Raw genomic sequence first — 20422 nt, 5'->3', positions numbered from 1 at the left:
TCTATTGAACTTGAAACATATTTTCTACGAACTCAACATGATTTTATTAAAATAAATGTGAAAAATAAAAAAATATAAATTGAATACATAAATACTAGGAAATTTTTTGTTTCTTTAGTCTAGATTTCAAATTTTTGTTGACAGTTGGCCTTAACCAACAGATAACCAGGTAAAAATCGTGATTACATCATATTTGAGGTGAGTGACAATTTCTCGAAGATTTACATTTGAAGTAAAATGATTGATTACTTGCGCGTCATAATTGGCACTGAAATACACCTACTATGCCGTTTGGACGAAATATAATCCATCGTTTCCTTCATTATTTCAGTACAAATCCACTAGACCAGCCACTAGTTTGGATGATTTGTAAGCGTATCGCAAATGACATCAAATTTCGATTGGTGACAATTTATTTCATTGAGAAATTGACTTTTACTTATCTTTAACTATGAACTCCGTTTCAATAAGCGAAGGCTATCATTTACAAATCCAGAGTGACAACACATATTTTTTTCTCTTTGATTCCATTTGTTATTACTCTCATTCAAATTCGAATAGTTGAAATATGTTGGTGACAATGTTTTTCATTTTTAATAAGATTAGCAACAGTTCTTTCAATTCAAATTAGTAGTTCGTATGAGTGAGACAATTTTATTATTTATTTCAATGAAATATCTATTTCTGTCCTATCAGTGACATTGAAAATCGAAAATTTCATCTAATTTCAATGGTTTTTAATGTAATAAAGAAAAAAATGTTTTAAGGGAGCTCAAATTCTTAGAGTTGGTTCCAAGCGCACTCATTTTAAACATAAATAAACTAATTAAAAACGCAAATGTATTGGATCAAGTGAAATTGCCATTTATTTGTTATAAAGCTAAGTCAACAAATGATATCGTTTTAGCGTCCAAAAGAAGACGATCGGCAATCCAAAAAATAAAAATGTCGGCCGATTAAAACAACCAATCACACATATCGTTGATACAATATAGCATTTGTTGACACGATACGATGGTAGAATGTAACGTAATTTATGCACCTTCACCTTTTCCACGATCGTTTTGCATGCATTGTACTTCTCATCGAGAAATTTACGTTGAAAAATTACACTGTTCGTGTGCATCATGCAATCAGAACGGAACTGGCCAACGCCAACAATCGAACGTCATATCGTAGAGCGTATGTGGTGCAGATTTTATAGAGGCTCCAATCACTCACAAATGATATCAAACACATTATCAGACGCGGCACAACGAATATCGCATACGGTGTACAAATTTGCCATCCCGTAAAAAATTGTGCATAGATTGCCAAGAAGCCGTACACATTCAATTTTAGGCGATAAATGACTAGTGGCAATGCCATACTTCGAATTGGCATCGTATTATTAAATTCCCATGTTCGTGTATGCTTCAATTTGAACTCTTCGCCTGCAATCAAAGTGAGGAAAAAGCATTTATATTTTACACATATTAAACTGTATTCTCTTTTTTTCATCCAAAGTTGCCCGTCGGAATTTCCACCGATTGAACACACTCGTAACACAGCCAAACAAATATATGTATTAAAATATTTGCCCTCGCCTCGATTTATATTGACTGCAAGCGAATGAAGATACTTGGACAATTTCATTGTGTCTATGTGATTTTTTAACAATTGTAGTTCGTTCTATTGCAGGGTTTATCTAGTCCAAGGGCGTTTTTTCCACTTTTTCAACTCATTTTATTGAATTTATGAGAAATTTCTTTTTATGAAAAGTACAATTTCACTGAATGTCATAGACACTCACAATATTGAAAACACAACAAAACTGTTAAATTAAAATCGAAACATTTTCAAGGAAAAAACATTTCACTGACGCACTTTAGTATTACAAAATGCCCAATCACAAACATTAAGAAAGCGCAATTGCATGCTTCAGTCAAACCTATGAAGTGATTGATTTCGCTGTTTACAGCTCGTCAGTGCAGCTTTGTAGGCCAGTACCATCTGCAGATCGAATCACAACTTCATGGACTGCCGGTGTATAACCGGATGAGAAAATTCTCCAAACAATTGAGAAAACAAAATTCTCCAAACAATTTTTTACGCTCAAAACATTTTCAAGGAAATGACCAAACTCTATTTGTACTAACGCACTTTAGCATTACAAAATTAAATTTGGACTACAATCCTTACTTTTTCGAAACATTTGATATCACTTTGTAGTGACATGCTAACAACAAAACCCATTTGACATTTCATCGAAGTCAACAAACATAAATCATTGCTATGCGCGCTTAAAGTAGAAATTCTTCTGAAAAATGGTGTACTTTTTGGTATTTTCGTTAGATGGCGCCAGCTTATACGCGCTTTTTTACCGAGCGGAAGCTCATATATTTATATTTCGCTCCAAATCGAATGAAATTCATTTTCAATGAATAAATTTTGGCTGGCAATTTCTTATAAATTATTTATAAAAATGGCAATATTTTTCTGTCATTCATGTTTTTGCATAGAATTGACTCAAATATTTGTTTGCACACTATTTTTTTTTTAATAAGAAAGGTGTATACTTTAATGTATGCTTCCAAACCTACTTTTCATCCACGCCAAATCAATTTTTATCGAGCATTAAATTAAAACAAGTACCATTTCTTTTATTATCGAAATACGTTTCTTAACTCGCTAGTAGAGTGTACATCGACTTTTGTTAACGCACAATACTGATATGCTAAGCAGCGCATCGAAATGTTCGTTGTGTAAACAATACATACATATGGTGTATGTTCATGGGTATGCCATGCATACGATATAGCTTCAAAGTGTGGCTCTTCTTGTTTTGCGAATCGTTCTCTTTCAGCAACATGTGTGTCGTGTACACACTGCACATTCGCATGTCGGCATATCGGGCTATCACTTTGTTTTGGGGAATCACTTGCGGTCGAATTCTTATTGTGTGCTCGATCAGTTACTATCTGACAACGTACTGTGGTGCACCAGTGTGAGCGTACATCTTCTGTTCGCTCATTCGCAAAAATTCAAAATCCATAACGCTCGTGCATTTAAATCATACAATCGATTTTGAAAAAACCTATTCGGGCTGATGATAAATTCATCGTAATTGCCTTAGTTTTTAAACTTTGATAGAGCACAAAGAGAATGATAAAAAAATAATTGTCTGATGTGAAAAGTAACAATTAAATTGAAAAATTTCAGTTAAAGTGTCAGTGTTTTAAACGGAAAATTTATTCATCGCATCAAGAGAATTTATTAAAAGATATTCTTTTCAATAAATGTCGATTTTTTCATTTAAATTCGATTATTTATTTTACAATTCGATGTCATTGTGGTGTTTTATGTGATTTAAATTTAAATTTTTAAATTTTTTGTCGAATAAAGTGTTGTAATGGTTATCTAAGTGTCAAATGTATTAAAATGTGAATACGTGAGCAGTGTTATTGAATAGAGTCAATATGTAACACTTCTACAAACTAGGCAACGAAAAATACGCAAACAACAACTAAATTGAAAGGATATTTAACCCGATCTGATATAATTTTAACACCGAATTTTGAATAACAAAAGAAGTAGGTGAGCCGTGCTGATTTTTTATTTGCATTTTACGTCCATTAATCAACACGTTAAATGTGTCGTTGGTTTTATTGTTTTGTTTGTGCTCGTTTGAATCGATAAGCGTTCAGTTTTTTTCGTATCTTCTTTCTCTTTCTCTGCTCACAACCACACATTGTGTTTTCAGTTTTGTTGATGTTTTTTTGTTTTGCGATTGTGGTGCGATGCACTGGGGACGGTTTTATTGTTTCTATTCCGATTTATTGACAACTTTCCAATCGTTGGACAAAACTAATGTCGATGTTCGCTGAATGCGCTGAGTGTGTGTGTGTGTGTGTGTGTATCTGTTCATGTGCATTATTATATATGTTTTACCCGCCTGTAACTTTCTTCGCAAATGTAGCGTTAGATTAATTACGATACTTTCGATATAAAAAGCTCAATAAAAAAAGCAACAAGAAAAGACAAAAATATGCTGAATTATATGCACAAAGATTTGCAAAAATAATCATTATCAACACACAATCCATCATCGTTTTGCAACTGGACTCGAAAATAAAGGCAACATACACATGGTTAGATCGTACAACGACCAATGTTGCGCGATCGCACAACAGAGATAATCATCGATGCAATCACTTAATTAAGGTTGGAATATCGAAAAAGAAAAGAAAATACATTCAACGAAAATAACACTCTTCGAACGGATAACAATAAAAAAAATGCATCATTCGAATCGGTCAGCCGTAAATATATCGGTGCCAATAAAATAACGTAAATAAACTTCAAATACATACACGAAAAATACAAATTTAAACATTTCATTTGATGTTCAGGTGTTGAATTTGCCAAAGATAGACGGACAACCGATAATATAATCATTTTCAGATTGAAAAAAACACACAAACACAAAATATTAAAATATTTTTCGTTTTGCCCTACTGATGAAACAGTTATAAAAACCATCTGACTTTTTAGTTGATTTACCTGAAAGGTTAACATTATATTTATACCATTGCCTTCAATATTAGCTGTAAAACATTCTTGGAAATTTTATAAAACATTTCTTCCGGTAAAGGGACTCCTTTAAACAGCCACATTTTTGAAAAATGCTTCAAAGAACTTGATTTGAAAAGGATAGTGGGGTGGACGTTTTGTTTTTAAAAGAATCAATTGATCATTGCGTCATTTCATAATCGGTTTCAAGTGGAACAAAAACCCAAAATGGTAACAGCGGCAGCAGTAGCAATACAGTGGATGTGCATCTTCAATGCATTCGCATACCCATATTCAATTGCATTGCGAGAGGAAATATACAATCATTGAAAAGAAGTGTAATAAACGAGAAAGTTGTCTCCGAACTTGATCAAATATATGTATATATGCTGGTGGTAGCAACTTTTTTTAGCGGTACTCATACTGTGTTCATCAACCTCGGAAAAGCAAACGAGTTATATGATGTCTACAATGTATATAAATTTTAACGTATATATCTCTCTCTCGCTTGAGCGCACGATGGATGCTCGTTGCTGCCGCTACTGCACATTGAATTTTAGCAATGTTTCATATACAAAGCAAATGTTGTCATTTCTGTTTGATCAAATGCAAAGAAATCATGCTATTACATCAAATTACCAAATTCAAAAGAGATTTCACTCGATTTGCGGAAATTTTCCACGCATTATCCAAACGGCTTTTTCTTTTTCTCTCGCTCTTTCTCCACTCTTCGTCATTTCATTTCATTTATATTGGACGTCTATATATACGTTAATCTTTTTCAATGTTGATCATCAAAATTTGTAATTTCCTTTATGTTCCTGTTACGTTGGCTATATGCGCATTGCTTGAAATGATGTGATTGCTCGGACATGACCATCTGTTACGATATTGTGCGCACACATGAGCCGCTTGTCTTCCATATTAACCTTTGGCCGTTGTAGTTGCGGTTCTTACGATTGGCACGTCATTCAACCGGCCCGCGACCATGATCTAAGTCATGGGAGTCTTCACGCAATATCGAAAATATTAAAGTAATTATAAACTTTTTTTTTCTCTCTCTCTGTGTGTATTTGCGCATTTTCTTCTCGCATCATATTTTGCACAGAGAAAAATAAAAACGACGAAACGCTGTTTAAAACAGTCGCTCGACCGTTATTTCAAACAAGATAATCGAACCAAAAGAAAGAGAGTGAGAGAGAAACATATAACACTGTTGTTGCATTTAACTGCATGCAAATGGTATTTTATTACATTAACACATTATTTGAAGAGAAAAAAACAACGCGTGGAAAATATCGTGTTGAAGAAGTTGAAAAAAAAGACAAACAAGACAAAGTATCCCGAGCTCATTCCGTCTCTGATATATATGTCAAAGAACAAACATTTTATGGTCTAATCTTCCGAGCTCTCATTAAATTACATGGTGAAGAGTACCAGATGAGTATAATAAAACGATATGAGTGATAACACAGCGAGTAGATGAACGATGGCATCAGTGTAATTGGGTTCTTTTTCTCAATCATCTGTCTCCTATTTTGTGGCTGTGGAATGACATTTACGATGGATATTCTTTTTGTTTATTGTACGCGAAAGAGAAAAAAAACTGCAAGCATAAATGTCGAACACATAAACATCACGTCGAACGGCAAATCTGTCCTACATTTTGTATTGGGAGCCATTTATTAAAAAAATGTGTCGCGTGAGCTCAACAACTATATACATTTCGATAACATTGTCGACGACCGAAGAGAAAGAGCGTCGGGTTTGATAAGAAAGCACATGTGTTGGTTGGATCGGAATTGCATGTGCTCCGTTTATATTAAATGCCAATATAGGTTAAATACATATAATAATCGAAGCTATTTTGATTCGAATCGTCTATTAATCACTTGCTTACTATTTCTCTACGCCAATCATATGTATGCATGTATGTATGTGTTTCTCTTTCGTTAAATTAATTGAGGCTTCTAGCTTACAGTTACAGCGTTGTATGCGTGTGTTGTATGGCAGTATGCAGAAAATGTATGCAGTTTTGCACTAGGGGCTTTTATCTTCAAATATATACAATTTATAATGCAAATAGTGAACTATATTGCAAAATCATCTGTAATACGTGCAAATAAATGTGCATAACTGCATATATTTGGTGTATATTTCGTGTATATTTCGTCTATGGCATGTTTTTTCATTCTCTTTTGTGCGGATCTTCTTCGATTCTGTGTAGCTATTCTGTGTGTTTGCTACACTTCAGTTTAAAAACCACCTTATTCACTGGTATAGGCAAGAAATTTTAATCGTATATATGATGAATAGGACGTGAATATTGTGTATAGATTTGTATGAACGACTGATGGAAGCCCCTAGGTTTTGCAAGAACAAATCAGCACAAGAGATATCATTCTGGAAAATCTGTGGCTCTAGAATAATGGCAAATGCCGAGTGAGAAAAGCACAACACATATGTTCGTTAAACGATTCTTTGTTGCGTTCTATGTTATGAAGCTTAGAGTGGAAAAGGCCACTCTCGACATGACAAATGCGCGACACACAACTAGCTAAACCTGTTTTCTCTTAAATGTTTAATAACACAAATTTCTTTTTTTTGATACGCGGCTGCACCGATCTATATACGGTGCATATAAAATTGGCAAACCATTTTTTTTAACACTGAATCACTTCCAAATACAAACACAGCAAACACAGTTTGCCATTGATTTGACGACTTTTTCTTTCTTTATCTCTCGCTCTCTTCCATCATTTTGACCAATTTGTCGCTTTGTTGGACATTTGGATAGAATTTCTTCATATCTTCGGCATTTGAGCGATATATTTGTATTTAATTAGTTCTTGTTCTGTGAAAATTCAATAATTTAATCGAAATGCTGAACTACTCATTTTATTATCTTTTAAATTGAAGCGATTTTTTGAAGGCTTATGACCTTTTCTCACCATATGTCATTGTCAGTATGTAAATATGCACCATTATACATATGTAATGTCGTATCAACTGATAATGAAGTTGTAAATATATATCATAAATTGAAATTGCTCAATTTGTATGTGTTTCATTTTGAAAATTCATAAGAAAATCTATGTCAGAGCCTTGTGAATTTCATTATTTCTTTTTTCTTCAAATATTTCCAATCCAATAGATACGATTATGTCTTCTTATTTCTTTAATGATCGGCGATTTATATGTAAATTATCTAGCATCTTTTTTCGCATATTTTTTCGTTAATTTTTCACTTAAGTTGCCTGAGACAAAGGCCACTCTGTATTCTGTTATTATCATCAATATTATCTGTTGCGTTTGTCAATTTGATTCTCCGTTGCAAAGCTACACATTAAACAATGAATTCGACTGTTGACCAATCCATTGAAATGTAAATTCATGCTATGTATGTATTGTTCTCTATTTTGAAGTTGGTCCATAAAATCGATTGCATGTGTTGTAATGTAAATGTGGTCTATATTGTATGCATTGTGGCTCCATGGTGCGCGGCACACACACACACATCTTCTTATAATGCCGATGTTCACCTACATTTGATTGCGTTCGTTTGATGTGCCTGTGTTTATTTTATCTATATATTTTAAATAGTGCTAACCAGTCCAGAGAATCCGATACGTTTACTTTCGGAACGAGCAACGATATCACATTTAGTTTTTTGTTGTGTCTGGTTCTGGTTTTAGTTTTGCCTTGATTGAGAAAAACTTGAAGCGCCGTGTTCTTACTACTGCTGGTTTTCTTCTCTAAATGAAATTGTATTCTTAATGTTTAGAATTTAAATTGAGTCCTTTGTATTTGAGTCGCCCATTTGCGAACTCGTTTTGCGGCGAAAAAAAAACATGAAATGCTTTAAACTTTCATTCTATTTTCTGTTCCCATTTCTTACTTCTTCACTCGAAGACACAACCTTCATTTTTTTGTGCTACAAACCAAAGAGCCAGAATTGAGATTTGTGCCAAGTGATATTTTATTTGAATTTTTATTCATCATCTTTTTCATTTTTGCAGCGCATAAAATTTGTGATTCTACCGTGAGGATGAATGTCAAAATTAAGAGTAATTAAGAAGACAAACGCCGTTTGGAAAGTGGAAAGTCAAACCATGACTTAAACACCGAAAAATCTAACACATTTCGAGAACAAAAAGAAAATGCTAACCAAAACCACATCGAAAGCACACCGTTTAGACAAAAATTGTGCATTTTAAATGCAAAAACAAAGCAACAACCATAATTGGTAAGCTGAATTGAAGGAAACAAAGCAAAACCGATTAGACAAGCATAAATTGGATTGAGAGAAGAAGAAAAAACAGCAACGAAATAATGGGCAATTCAATGCCGACGACGTATAATCCAAGCGGTGCATTCAATGAATGTCGGACATCGACACTCGGCGGTCGCAGCTCAAAAAGCAAGAAAAGCGATTCAGCTGCACCGGAAAGTTCTCGCGTTCTCTTCTTACTCTATCTTATACATCGAACATGGAATATTATGGTGGAAACTGTCGACATAAAAAACAAAAGGCAAGTACACACACTCACACATAATATTGCAATTTTATAAATGGTTAAATATAGTATTTTGAAACGAAGTGTGAAAATCATGCAAAGAGAGGGAGAGAGAGAGAGAGAATCATATTTGCTTTATGAATGAAGTTTCAACGATTTTTAACACTAAATCGCCATTTTTTCATTTCTTTATGCAATCTCCTATAATTGAGAGCAATCACGATGAAATTACACTTTGTGAGAATAAAACAGCATTTTTTTTAAATTCAATCTCGATGTATTTTCAATAATTGTTTACATTTTCCACTTTAAGCTGCATTACGTTTTGCATTTTTTTTATAAACGATTGTTTACATTTCGAATCCAAATATGGACTGAGGAATGAATGAGAAATGAGTGAAAATTCCAACAAAAAGTCTCTTGATTATGTGACATCATAGTATTGTTATCATGTAATGTAAAAAAAAAACAACTTGAAAAAAGTGTATAACCATATCGATGACAAGCACATCAAATATGCATATACCATATTTTTTTCAGTTGTTATGATGGATTACAACATAATCAGGTAGAATACGTCCGAATGTTATAACATTAAGCATGTTAAAGAAGCATGCATGCTACCATGGTAGATGTTCCATATCAATCAATCAATCAATCACAGAATAGATAACATCGAGCCGTTCTTTGTAAATTAGGTACCGGTTGAATTAGGCGTTAAATTGATAAAAACAGCAATTGTGTATATCCATGAAACCCGTAATTTTCTCAAGCAAATCTCATTTTTCTATAACTGCCGACTTATTACCAGTTTTCTTTTCTCAATTTCAAAGTCGTTGATACAACGGGTCTTTCCAGAATCGCTGATGTCAATCCCAGCAACTTTACCGCGAGTTTAACGATTACAAAGAAGTTTGTCATCAATCATGATTTGCATAGATCAATTTCTCTTATCAAGTATAAACAATTGGTTGCGAATAGTGTCGGAAATTTGCACTATTCCAACGAAAAAAATAAATAATAATCAAAACAACCGCAAAAAAACCTAATCCAACCAAGAATTCACACAACCATCGTACAATGGTGAAGAATTGTTTAGTTGATAATGGGTTTGTGTGTGGATTTTCGTTTGATTTCAGCACCATATGGTTATGCTATTCGATTTTTAAGTGTAATTTTTCCGGTTTAATTAGCAATTATATTGAATATGAGGCAGCATATGTGCGTGAACCATTAAAATATATATATATATTATGTACGTTTCTCATGTATTTGCTCTTACACACTGGTCTATGTCTTCCTCGCAAACAAATGTTATGCATTCGAATGCGGCATTGAAACAACATCTATATGTAATTGTATAACGATCAAATTCATTCAAATTACAAGCATAAGTTGGTTGTTGGTGTGTGTTTTTCGTTGATCAAAATCGACAAAAAAATTACACCACCCGCACATGGTTCGATAGCCACAATCAAAGCATTGACCAAGATATTTGGACTGAATTATGTTCATTTTATTTATTTTTTATTTCTTTCGAATTTTGCTTCAATGTTGTTGCTAAGGTTACGAGTGTGCGGTAAGAGCGAATGAGACAGCGAAAAAAGCGAATTTTTAGATGAAAATTTTAACATTGAAGATTTTACTCTTGTCGATTTAAGTACGGGTTTTCCCTTGGACTCGATGGTTCGAGGTGTGAAAACGCTTCATCACTGAGCCCTTATGATGATTAAACAAAGTAACCGACCGTTACAACATAAAAATAAAATAAAATATGATCTCCTTCCTATTCTCTCTATTTGTCTCACATTTTTATAACACAAAATTACTACGGTCACGCCCACACACCAGTTGCAGTGTGATTTGACGTCAAAGTTTGCAATGCAAACATTTTCAATTCGGTCGCAGTCTTTTTTTTTTTTTTTGTTTTATTCCATTAATGAGTTCAGAGAATCGATTCAGTGCACTATTTTATTGGAATAATGATAATAAAAAATGAAGTTCGCTTTTTTATTTCACTTGATTATTGGTTTTCATGCGGAAAACAGTGATTAGCTCTCTATCGTAAATCTCACCGCTACGAACAATCTTCGGCATCAAGCCACAATCTACAATGAATAAATCGATAAATCTTTTATTATCTACAATTATTTACTTTGTTCGGCACACATTTTCGTTCAATGCGAATGTAGCATCGCAAACGATACGCGTACCACTGCCACGGATGATTCATGTTCTTTTTCGCTTGCTCTCCCTCTCTGTTCTTTAAATTTAAAATGCAAAATATACACTACGCACAATCAATTATACATCGATTTAATCATTTCGAATGAATCGTACACGCGCGCGCTCAGCAATTAAGAGAAAAGCACGTGCGCTTTTATGTAAAAATTCGGAAGCAGGTGTTGGTGTTTTTTTCTTCAAAATCTTCAGTATTTAGTCAAAAAAACTTCAGTTCAATTTATTATGTTATTCTTGGCCATCACATCCAACTTTATAATACAAAATATATTAAAAATGTAGTGGTACTTTGTCTTAATCAACTTTAGATTGAGGTAGATATTATTTGGTCCCAGTCAAGTCTAGTCACTTCTATTTTTTACTCGACTGTTGTTCAATCCTGTCGTTTGATGGGCACTTTTTCGGAAGTGCATATAAAATCGCCTTTTATTTTACTTTCATAATTTATAGTAATAAAATGCTAATTTGTTTAACTCGATAGGTCTAGATCATCTCGCAGTGTATCAGATGATTCGGGTGCACCACGTAGCTATTTCGACGACGATGGATTTGGCATTGAAGGCGGATCGAGCGTATATGGATCCCAGTATTCATTTTGTACATGCATCCATTGCGATGGAAAACCAAATAGTAAAACAAATCCACTGTTCGGGAGAACCGACTTGAGACTTTCGTTTTGTGAGAGGTAAGAGCTTTCAACATTATTTTATGTTTGCGTAGAGCTTTTGAGTGCTTTTTTTCAAGCTTTGTTGATCGGCAAAAAGCTTTTTTTCTGCTGGATCTTAAACAACATTAAAAACTTAAGTATTGGCAAACTTAAAGTGCATCCTATTTGTACTTTACGCCAAAGTTTTATTAAAAGTGTCAGAAAAAGCGTTCATTTTCTCATACCAATTGAAGTGATGATATGCTTTTTCGAAAAGTTGGGTTCGTCGCTTGGGTAATTTTGAATATTTTTGGAAGATAAACGAAGTCTTTCGTTGCGATAATAAAAACGGGACACTGGAAAAAGGTATTGAAACAAAACTCTGGTGTGTGATGCTGAAAATGCTTTTTTCTCGTCTTATGAACAGAATAAAAAATTGATTAAAAGATGCATATGTCGTAAACTTCATTTATCGATTGGGACACATTGGAACGTACATGAAAGCAGCCATATAGCAGCTGATTTTAATGTCAATTTACCGTTTTACAAAGGCAAAGAACCGTTTTCAATATTTTTTTTTATTAGAAAGATTAAAAGTAATGACAAAAAACAACAAACACACTTACATAATAATCTATCAGCGAAATTGATGTTTTGCGCGAATGCGTTGAATGATGCATCGATGAGTTTATTATTAAGTATTGATTTTATTTATGGTCAAAGGCTATCATACCGTTTAAATCAATTTTTCTTTGTTCATAATGGAAAATTGAAAAAGATTCAACATTTATTGAACATGGAATAAATGAATGTGTGTGTGTGTGGTGTGTGACAAAAAATCGGCAATTTGGAAGAGTATCGAAGATAAGCCACAAGTATGTGGAGAAATTTATAATCGACGTCATAGCGAAGTACTCGTTTTGCCGAATGATCTTAATTGATGCAGTTTGACGGAATCAACGATGTGAAGAACGTAAACTTTGCCAAACAACGGTGCTCACAAATGAGCGTTGTTTTTTTTCCCTGTCCGCTCATTATAGTGATAAAAAGAGCTTCGAAACATTCGCGGCTATTTATGCTTGATAGAATGGAACATAATGCGCACGATTAGCGATGTAAGTCTCATCTCAAAGAGTGAAAGACATACGAAGATTATCGGTATAAACACAAGCTGAAAACATGCGTTCGGACCAAATATTGTGCATTGCGTGCAGATGATATAGAGAAACAGCCAAAATGAAGAGAAAGAAAAATGAACGAATGTATGGAGCTGGCGAAAACCATGTGTGAACGCTGTTGCTGCTGTAACGTACACGGTGAACGCGAGCATGAGAGCGAGCGAACAAAATATAAATCCATTTGAATGGTAGCCGCTGTTGCGGCCGTTTGATTTGAACAGCACACAACTCATAACTGTTGTCTGGTCTCTTTGCTTCATTCAGTACGTTTTGTGCGGTGAACCAATAAACACGTCTAGTGTGCGCATGCAGGCTGTTTCTCTTCGCTCGGAGCATCAGCGGTTCGAAAACAGATCGATCAATTCCGTTCTTGACACAGTGCGTACACTGTGTGGTTCTCGAGAACATCGAACATTTCGATGAATTCGTATCGTTCAACAGAAAAGGTGTAAAAATTGCTATTTTATTCGTTGTATAAAGTATCATTAAAAAATTTGCATGGTTGGCACCGTAAATGCACAATATCAATCAGTGTGGCACATCAATATTGTATTCATATTTCGAATTCAATGTATGGGCAGTACGTGCATCATTTGTAATTTCTTCGGAAATACGTGTATGGGATTCTAGACCTTTTTGAAAGAGTTCGCGCGTTTGTTCTTTGATCAATTACCGATAACCGCGAAAAATTTACCATTGAATGATTTAAACAACCGACTATTGCAGTGGTGATTCCAATATTTTACAATGAAAATGCAAATCGTGAACGAGAAATAAAAAAAAAACAGTATACCGATGTGAGCTAGAGATACTGGGCGAGAAAATAAAAACGTTAAGTGAATAAAACTGATGATAATAAATAATAACCGCCCGCTAACCAATTTTCAAACCAACATGGAAAACGACGTTTGATTGCAAATGAACGTATGAGTGAACGAGCGTACAAAATAAAACGCAACACCATGATTGATTCTCATTAAACGTAAAACCGAATTGAATGAAAAATTGAATTGCAATCGAGATACGTTGAGACCTTTTTCGTGAACTAAAAGTGTAAAGTTGATGAATTACACACGCAGAAAGTGAGAAAGAGAGAGAGAAAGAGAGAGAAATTGAAACAAAAGAAGAAAGAAGCGAAAGAAGAAAATGAAAATAGTGAAATAAATTGAAACAAAAAATTGATTCGTGATATCATTGAGAATAGAACTACTACAATTTGATCGAGAGAGAGAGAGAAAAGGAAAAAAAGAGTGACGACATTATAGCCCCCAATTCAAAATCATTTTATTTCTTCATTTTATTGTGAAATTATCCGTTTCATCCGTAATCTTCATTGAGGTAAGTGATTTTTTTCTTCGCATTTCACATTTTCCTTTGCCATTTGATTAGATTATTGTCGTTGATTTCGCTCTTTTGTTGTTTATACCAATTGCGCCTCCACATCATCGATATGAATCTCGTTCATTTCCATGAAGGTACAGTTTGAATCAAAATGAAGAACGGTATCAACTTTGAGTGAATGTTAAATTTCGCATTTTTATGACGTTGCCAAGAATTTTCGGACATTAAATGAACAACTACAAATGAAAGGTGCACATAAACAAAAGAGGTGCGCACATTTCACACATTGATTCTGTGTCTCTGTTTGTGTTTCTTTGATTTCATCGAATGTGTTGCGAACGTGTTGTTTTTTTCTGTTGTGTCGGCATTTAAGTATCTCTGTTGTTATATTACAAAATGAATTGCATGTTTGAGTACAACACCTCATTATTCAGATGAAGATGTCATCACGTTTAAGCGTTCGACTGTTTAACACCATTTAAATGTCTTTTGTTTTACTCAATACGAAAATGTTGTTGCTGCTGTGGCTTGTGCTAATGTTGTTGAAACTGTTTTTTTTTCTTTCGTTGCCATTGTTGTTGTGACTGATTTGCACCCGAAGCCAGAGTCGAATATGTTTTGATGTCGGCACGCAATCGCACCATAAATGTCATCATTTGATCAGTTGCGTGTAAATCGGTGCAATGTGTTTGTATGTTTTGTGCGATTGCATCGGCACGAACAACCAAAAATAATAATAATTCACAATGACTGCACATCTCTTCATTAACCCTAAATGTTATTAACTTTCATGAACAATCGATCATCAAGTGCATTTCTTTTCAGTCTGAGTGTTTTTCTTCTTCTGTGTTTTTTGTTTTCATCTGAATTTCACTTCATTTTCTCTATCTCATCACATTCAATTCGATGATTAACAACATCAGAATTAGTTCACTATGACTTTCGCGCATGTTGGCAAATTTTTCGCTACATCAACGTCGCTGTGTTTTTTTAATTATTGAACTTTTCATCGTTGTGCAGAGAATCATCCAAAATGTCGAAAAATAAAACAACGTAATTTATGAAGAAAAAAAAAGAAGAAAAGTCAAGTGAAATGTTGCGATACTGTTTTGATGAGTTGTCATTGTTTCCGCATCGCACATATTTCGTTGTGGCGTTTCATTGTTGTTTGATATGCGCCAATGCTCAACAAAATGTGAATTTTTCCGCACTACTTTGATCTATGGCTTAAGTTAATCGTATCAAAAGAATGAATAAAAGTCACATTAAGAAAGAAAAGAAGCAAATAAAATAGTAAGTAGAAAACAACAAATTAAGTAGATATACAGTAGTGGAAACAACATCTCGATTGTGCCAAAAAAGAAGACAAAGAGAGCAACAACAATTCAGACTCAAACTCGAAGAATCTCATCCAATTGTCTAATTTGTATTTGCTAACAACTTCATTATGAGCTCTGAAATGTCTCTAGGCATGCGGCGGCCGCAATATGAATTGACTCGAGAAAAACAAAACAAGAAAAATGCGCTCGTATGTGATAAATTAATTTAAAAATTGGTCAGCCAACAATGGCAATATAGTTCAGGCGAACAAAACCGCCAAAAATTTTATTAAATATGGTTTCTTTTGAAAAATGGCTGGGAAAATAAATGTTTGGCGAAACAGAAAAAAAGGAGATAGAGAGACAAAGCCACACACAAATAACGGCCAGAATTGGCTTGTTCGTTATTCCTCTCTGTGTTGTATTTAGCGATCGGTGGACCTGTCGCTTCAATGTTGGCCTATTGCCAGATTCTTGTTTTTTTCCTTCTAAGCCTAGCGAATTTCTCATTGTGTTGCACAAACAGATAGCGTAATAGCGTATATTTGTCTATTATGTGATCCGCACATATGGTTTTTTAAATTCTTATTTACTACTCTCTTTCTCTCTGGTATCGACACACAATATAACTCGAATAAGTTACGGTAAAATGCGATTTTTTTTCGTTAGTTCGTTCAAACTTCTTGTTGTTTGTTGTTGGTTTTTCGTGATGCTATTGATACATATTGCTGAAATTGAGTCTCTCGAGCACATTGCGTTGAATGGGTGATAGATAACCGTTTTTTTTGTATATGTATAAAGTTATTTCGTTCAGCTTTTTAATCTGAATCACACTACTGCTTGTTGGAGTGTGAGCGCACGCGCGCATACGCTCGCATACGGAATTCAAGTTTTATGTTGTATATTTGATTGCTATACTCTCCATGCGAAAAGCCGTTGCTTCATTTCTCTCTCTTTCTCTCTTTCTTCAGCTCTATTCATTTTTCTTTATTTTCATTTTTAAATACACCATTTCTCAACCAATCGATCACTTTGAATTGCCGGTGTGTGTGTGTGATTGGATTTTCTTTTGAAATTTTGCTACCGATGCTGAACATATTTCGTTTGTGTATTATGTTTTGTTTTCAGCTGATGCGAACCCGAAACCGTTATTCATACAACATTGAAAAAAAAGCTCTCTTCAAATATTTTTCTCGTATCATAATGTTTATGGATATTTTTATAACATTTTAAATCGTTCAAACATTGTAATAATGAAAAAGAACATAGTCAAAAAAGCGTGGCAAACCATTATTTTTTGTTGTTGCTGTTGTTCATTATTTTCATTCGCGTAATATCGATTTTTTTTTCTTCAATTCTTAGTAAACGCAATAAACGATCGGTTTGACTAATCAAATAGCTAAACAACACTAAACGCAACGCAAATATTTCATTTTCAATGCAAAAAGCTGATGTTTTATGATGATGACGATGATGTCGACGACGCCACAAGATGTGAGCAAAAGATCAAAATTGAAGAGAAATAAAAAAGAAAAACCGAAATAAGCCAGACATAGGCGATATCAATAACAATAGACCATGGAGAATACATATATATTTGAATCGATCTGAAAGCAGAATGGAATGAAAACAAAACATGAGACATACACACACATCGGCACATAAGTACACGATTCAAGAGCGTTTCTTCGATTTCAATAAAATAAATAATAAAATTTGCAAATGAAAAAAGAAGAGGAAAATACATCAACGATACACACGGAATGTTTGCATCGGATTAATATCGAATTAGTTACACATATTCAGTTTGGTATGCGCTTGCTGTGACGAATGCGCAAATTCATGCACGCCGTTTGCACGGCACAAACAAAGGGCGCTTCTCTTTTTTGTTCTCTTTAAATCTGCTTCTAAGTTTCTTTCTTTAAACTTTTTTTTCCCTTGTAGCTGGAATATTCAGTTTTATTGCCATGTGTATTTTAGAATTAGTTCAACAATCGTTTATTTTATTCGCGGTTGCAAAGATACAGAGAGAGAGAGAGAGAGAGAGAGAGAGAGACAGGGAGAAGGAGAACAACAAAGCACACAACAAACGGTTGTACTCCACAAAAAGAGTTTCTCTTTGCATGTTCGCAATTCATCGCAAAAATTACATGATGATAGAGGCAAAGGAAGAAAAAAGTAAAAAAAAACAACAACAACAGATGTGGATAAGTTTGTTTGCATAATTCGAGAATCATCGTGGCCACTTGATGAAAGTGCGAGATGCGAGAGTTGGATTTCAAGTGTGTGCTCTAGTAAATTTACACGAAACAGCAACAAAAAAAAAAAATAGAGATTCAAATGAAAACCGATTGAAAATCACATGATTTGCAACATATCGCACTCTTCAACATCGGTGAGAGCAGCGTACGAACGCGCGAGCTCGCACACACAATAATATGCATGCAGCATGTGTGAGTTCGATTGATGTGAGTGAGAAGAAGAAGAAAAGAAATTGAAAAGATTTGCTAATGAAAACACCCATCACGAAAACGCACACGAACACACCAAACAATATGCCAAACATGAATTTCATTCGCGTTCAACGTTTGATTTGAGGCATTCATATGCTAAATAGAATATTTAATTAGAGTTGCTTTTTTCTTCATCTCCGATGCATTTCAAATGCGAATGGGCTGACAAGAGCGCAGTTAAAGACAATTTTCATAAACATAATCTATCGGCGGAAAAAAGAGAAAGATGAAAAAAGAGCACCAACCAAAATGAAGCAAGTGTGAAAAGAAATGGTCTGCTGACGGGATTTACAATGCGAATGAGTAATTCTCATTTCACAAAACTAACATTGTATCGAATTAATATATTATGGAAAGTGCAACTTTACACACACACATTCGGTTTCTCTCTCTCTCTCTCTCTCTCTTTCTTTTTTCATGAACTTTTCTTTGCACTTGTAATTTTTCACAATTGTTCGGAATGCTATTGTCTTTGTTCGCTGTAGTCGTTGTTGTTTTTTTGTGTATTTTCAGCATTCATTATCCCGTCAGAAAATATATTGATGAATTTACAGTGAAGCCGTCTTTAAAGGTCGGTAAATAGTGCGATTCGAACTTCTTCTATCGAATAAGTTGATTTTTCTTTTCATCAACGAATGGCATCAATCACACATGCAATTTGCTTGCTTTTCCCATTTCAAAGTTTGTGCTCACTGTATTCAGTAAATCTATAATTACTGCCATTTTTATCTTCAACTTTTCGTTTATATCACCAAAGTGATGTAGACAAAAACACACAATGCATTTCTTCTTCATTTCGATTTTATTGTGTGTTGCATGTGTTGCAATTTGATCGATTTGAGCGAAGCACTCAAGGAAAAAAAACGCATTTCGTAAATTGATAATGAAAAAGAAAACAAAACATACGCACACTTTCAATGCATTCGTAATTGTACATGCGATGAAACAAAAATGTTATTCAAGTGTAAATATTTGCGCATGGGCGAACAAATCTCAGCAATTCTATGGAGGGAGCAACGCGATGTGGTGTCTTTTCAACGATGTTCGCACCAATCTGCAAAACGAAGCCAATTATTATGTTGGGTGAGTGTGTTTGCGCAGCCCATTTTCATCAAACATCATTATTTACATAGATTACCTTCACAATGAAAAATAAAATATTTGCACATTTTTGGAATGAAATCAAAACTGCAACACACTTCGATTTCTCACACAGAGACAATTTTCATTGTAATTTAAATGCGATCATTTCCCGATTCACCATTATCAACACACTGCCAAACTACATAACATTTTCACTTAACAAATTTTTGCCACGGCAATGTCGATTGCAACGACGTAAGATCTTATCTGTTTGTCAGTTTTGCACTTGTTAAGCTGCTGTTGATCTCTCTCTCTCTCTCTTGAGCGCGCGATCTTCATTGTCATTTTGTGTCTTGCCTGTCTCAAACTCTCTCATTGTATGTGATGAGAGACAGTGCAACACTTAATCTGCACATTTAACAAATTAATTTTCACTTTGTTTGAAACACACATCATGCTTTTCAAGATGGGTAGGCGATGATTGCAATATCGTTTAAATCATACGAGAGCTCTATATAATTATCGATTTAAAGCATGCAATAAGTGTATCGAGAGTCGAATCACATTGTATTGTTCGCAGAGAGAACAGTTCAGCGTTAAATTGCATATTAATGTTGTTGTTGGCCATGATTCAGTTGGCAATCGAACATTCAAACAATTTAAAATCACGATTTCAAACTTTTGACGTCATAACATTTCCCTCTCACTCACTCTCTTTAGCTTCTCGTTCATTACAACTCCTTAAAAATAAGCCGTAATTTGGACGAACATGAAACTTCCGACGAAATTGATTTAAAGACATTAAGCACCATGCTATTCGTTCGATGACATCCCGTGCCACCAATACTTTTTGGCTTGTTTTCCGATTGGCCAAGGTTCAATCAACTGAATTTCTAAATTGCACACATGTAATGCGTAACATAATACACACACTCGATAGAGAGAAGAAAAAAATCTCCATCAGGCCAAATACCACAAAGTCGCTAAAATATGTAATAAAAACATAATTGTCTATTACATAAAGAGTGTTTGC

The 20422-nt window shown here is 34.3% G+C and overlaps 1 protein-coding gene across 3 annotated transcripts in view; it reads left to right on the top strand.

The window, feature by feature from the left end:
- Positions 1-3305: 3305 nt before the first annotated feature.
- Positions 3306-20422, top strand: part of LOC116347023 — a 38846-nt gene continuing 21729 nt past the window's right edge. The window contains exons 1-3 of one of the 3 annotated variants that reach the window (XM_031777403.1): positions 3306-3572; positions 8571-9083; positions 11791-11994. In XM_031777403.1, the coding sequence (XP_031633263.1) occupies positions 8884-9083; positions 11791-11994 (404 nt within the window). In that variant the 5' untranslated portion in view covers positions 3306-3572; positions 8571-8883. Of the gene's footprint in view, positions 3577-8570; positions 9084-11790; positions 11995-13417; positions 14472-20422 lie in introns of those variants that run through there. The other 2 variants (XM_031777413.1, XM_031777423.1) reach the window with 2 other exon arrangements.

Source organism: Contarinia nasturtii, unplaced genomic scaffold (genome assembly GCF_009176525.2).
Source record: "Contarinia nasturtii isolate CC-2019 unplaced genomic scaffold, AAFC_CNas_1.1 Cnas_scaffold_129, whole genome shotgun sequence".
In the NCBI taxonomy this organism is placed as follows: domain Eukaryota; kingdom Metazoa; phylum Arthropoda; class Insecta; order Diptera; family Cecidomyiidae; genus Contarinia; species Contarinia nasturtii.
The sequence above is the reverse complement of the archived record's forward strand: the minus strand, read 5'-3'. Positions and strand labels throughout refer to the sequence as shown.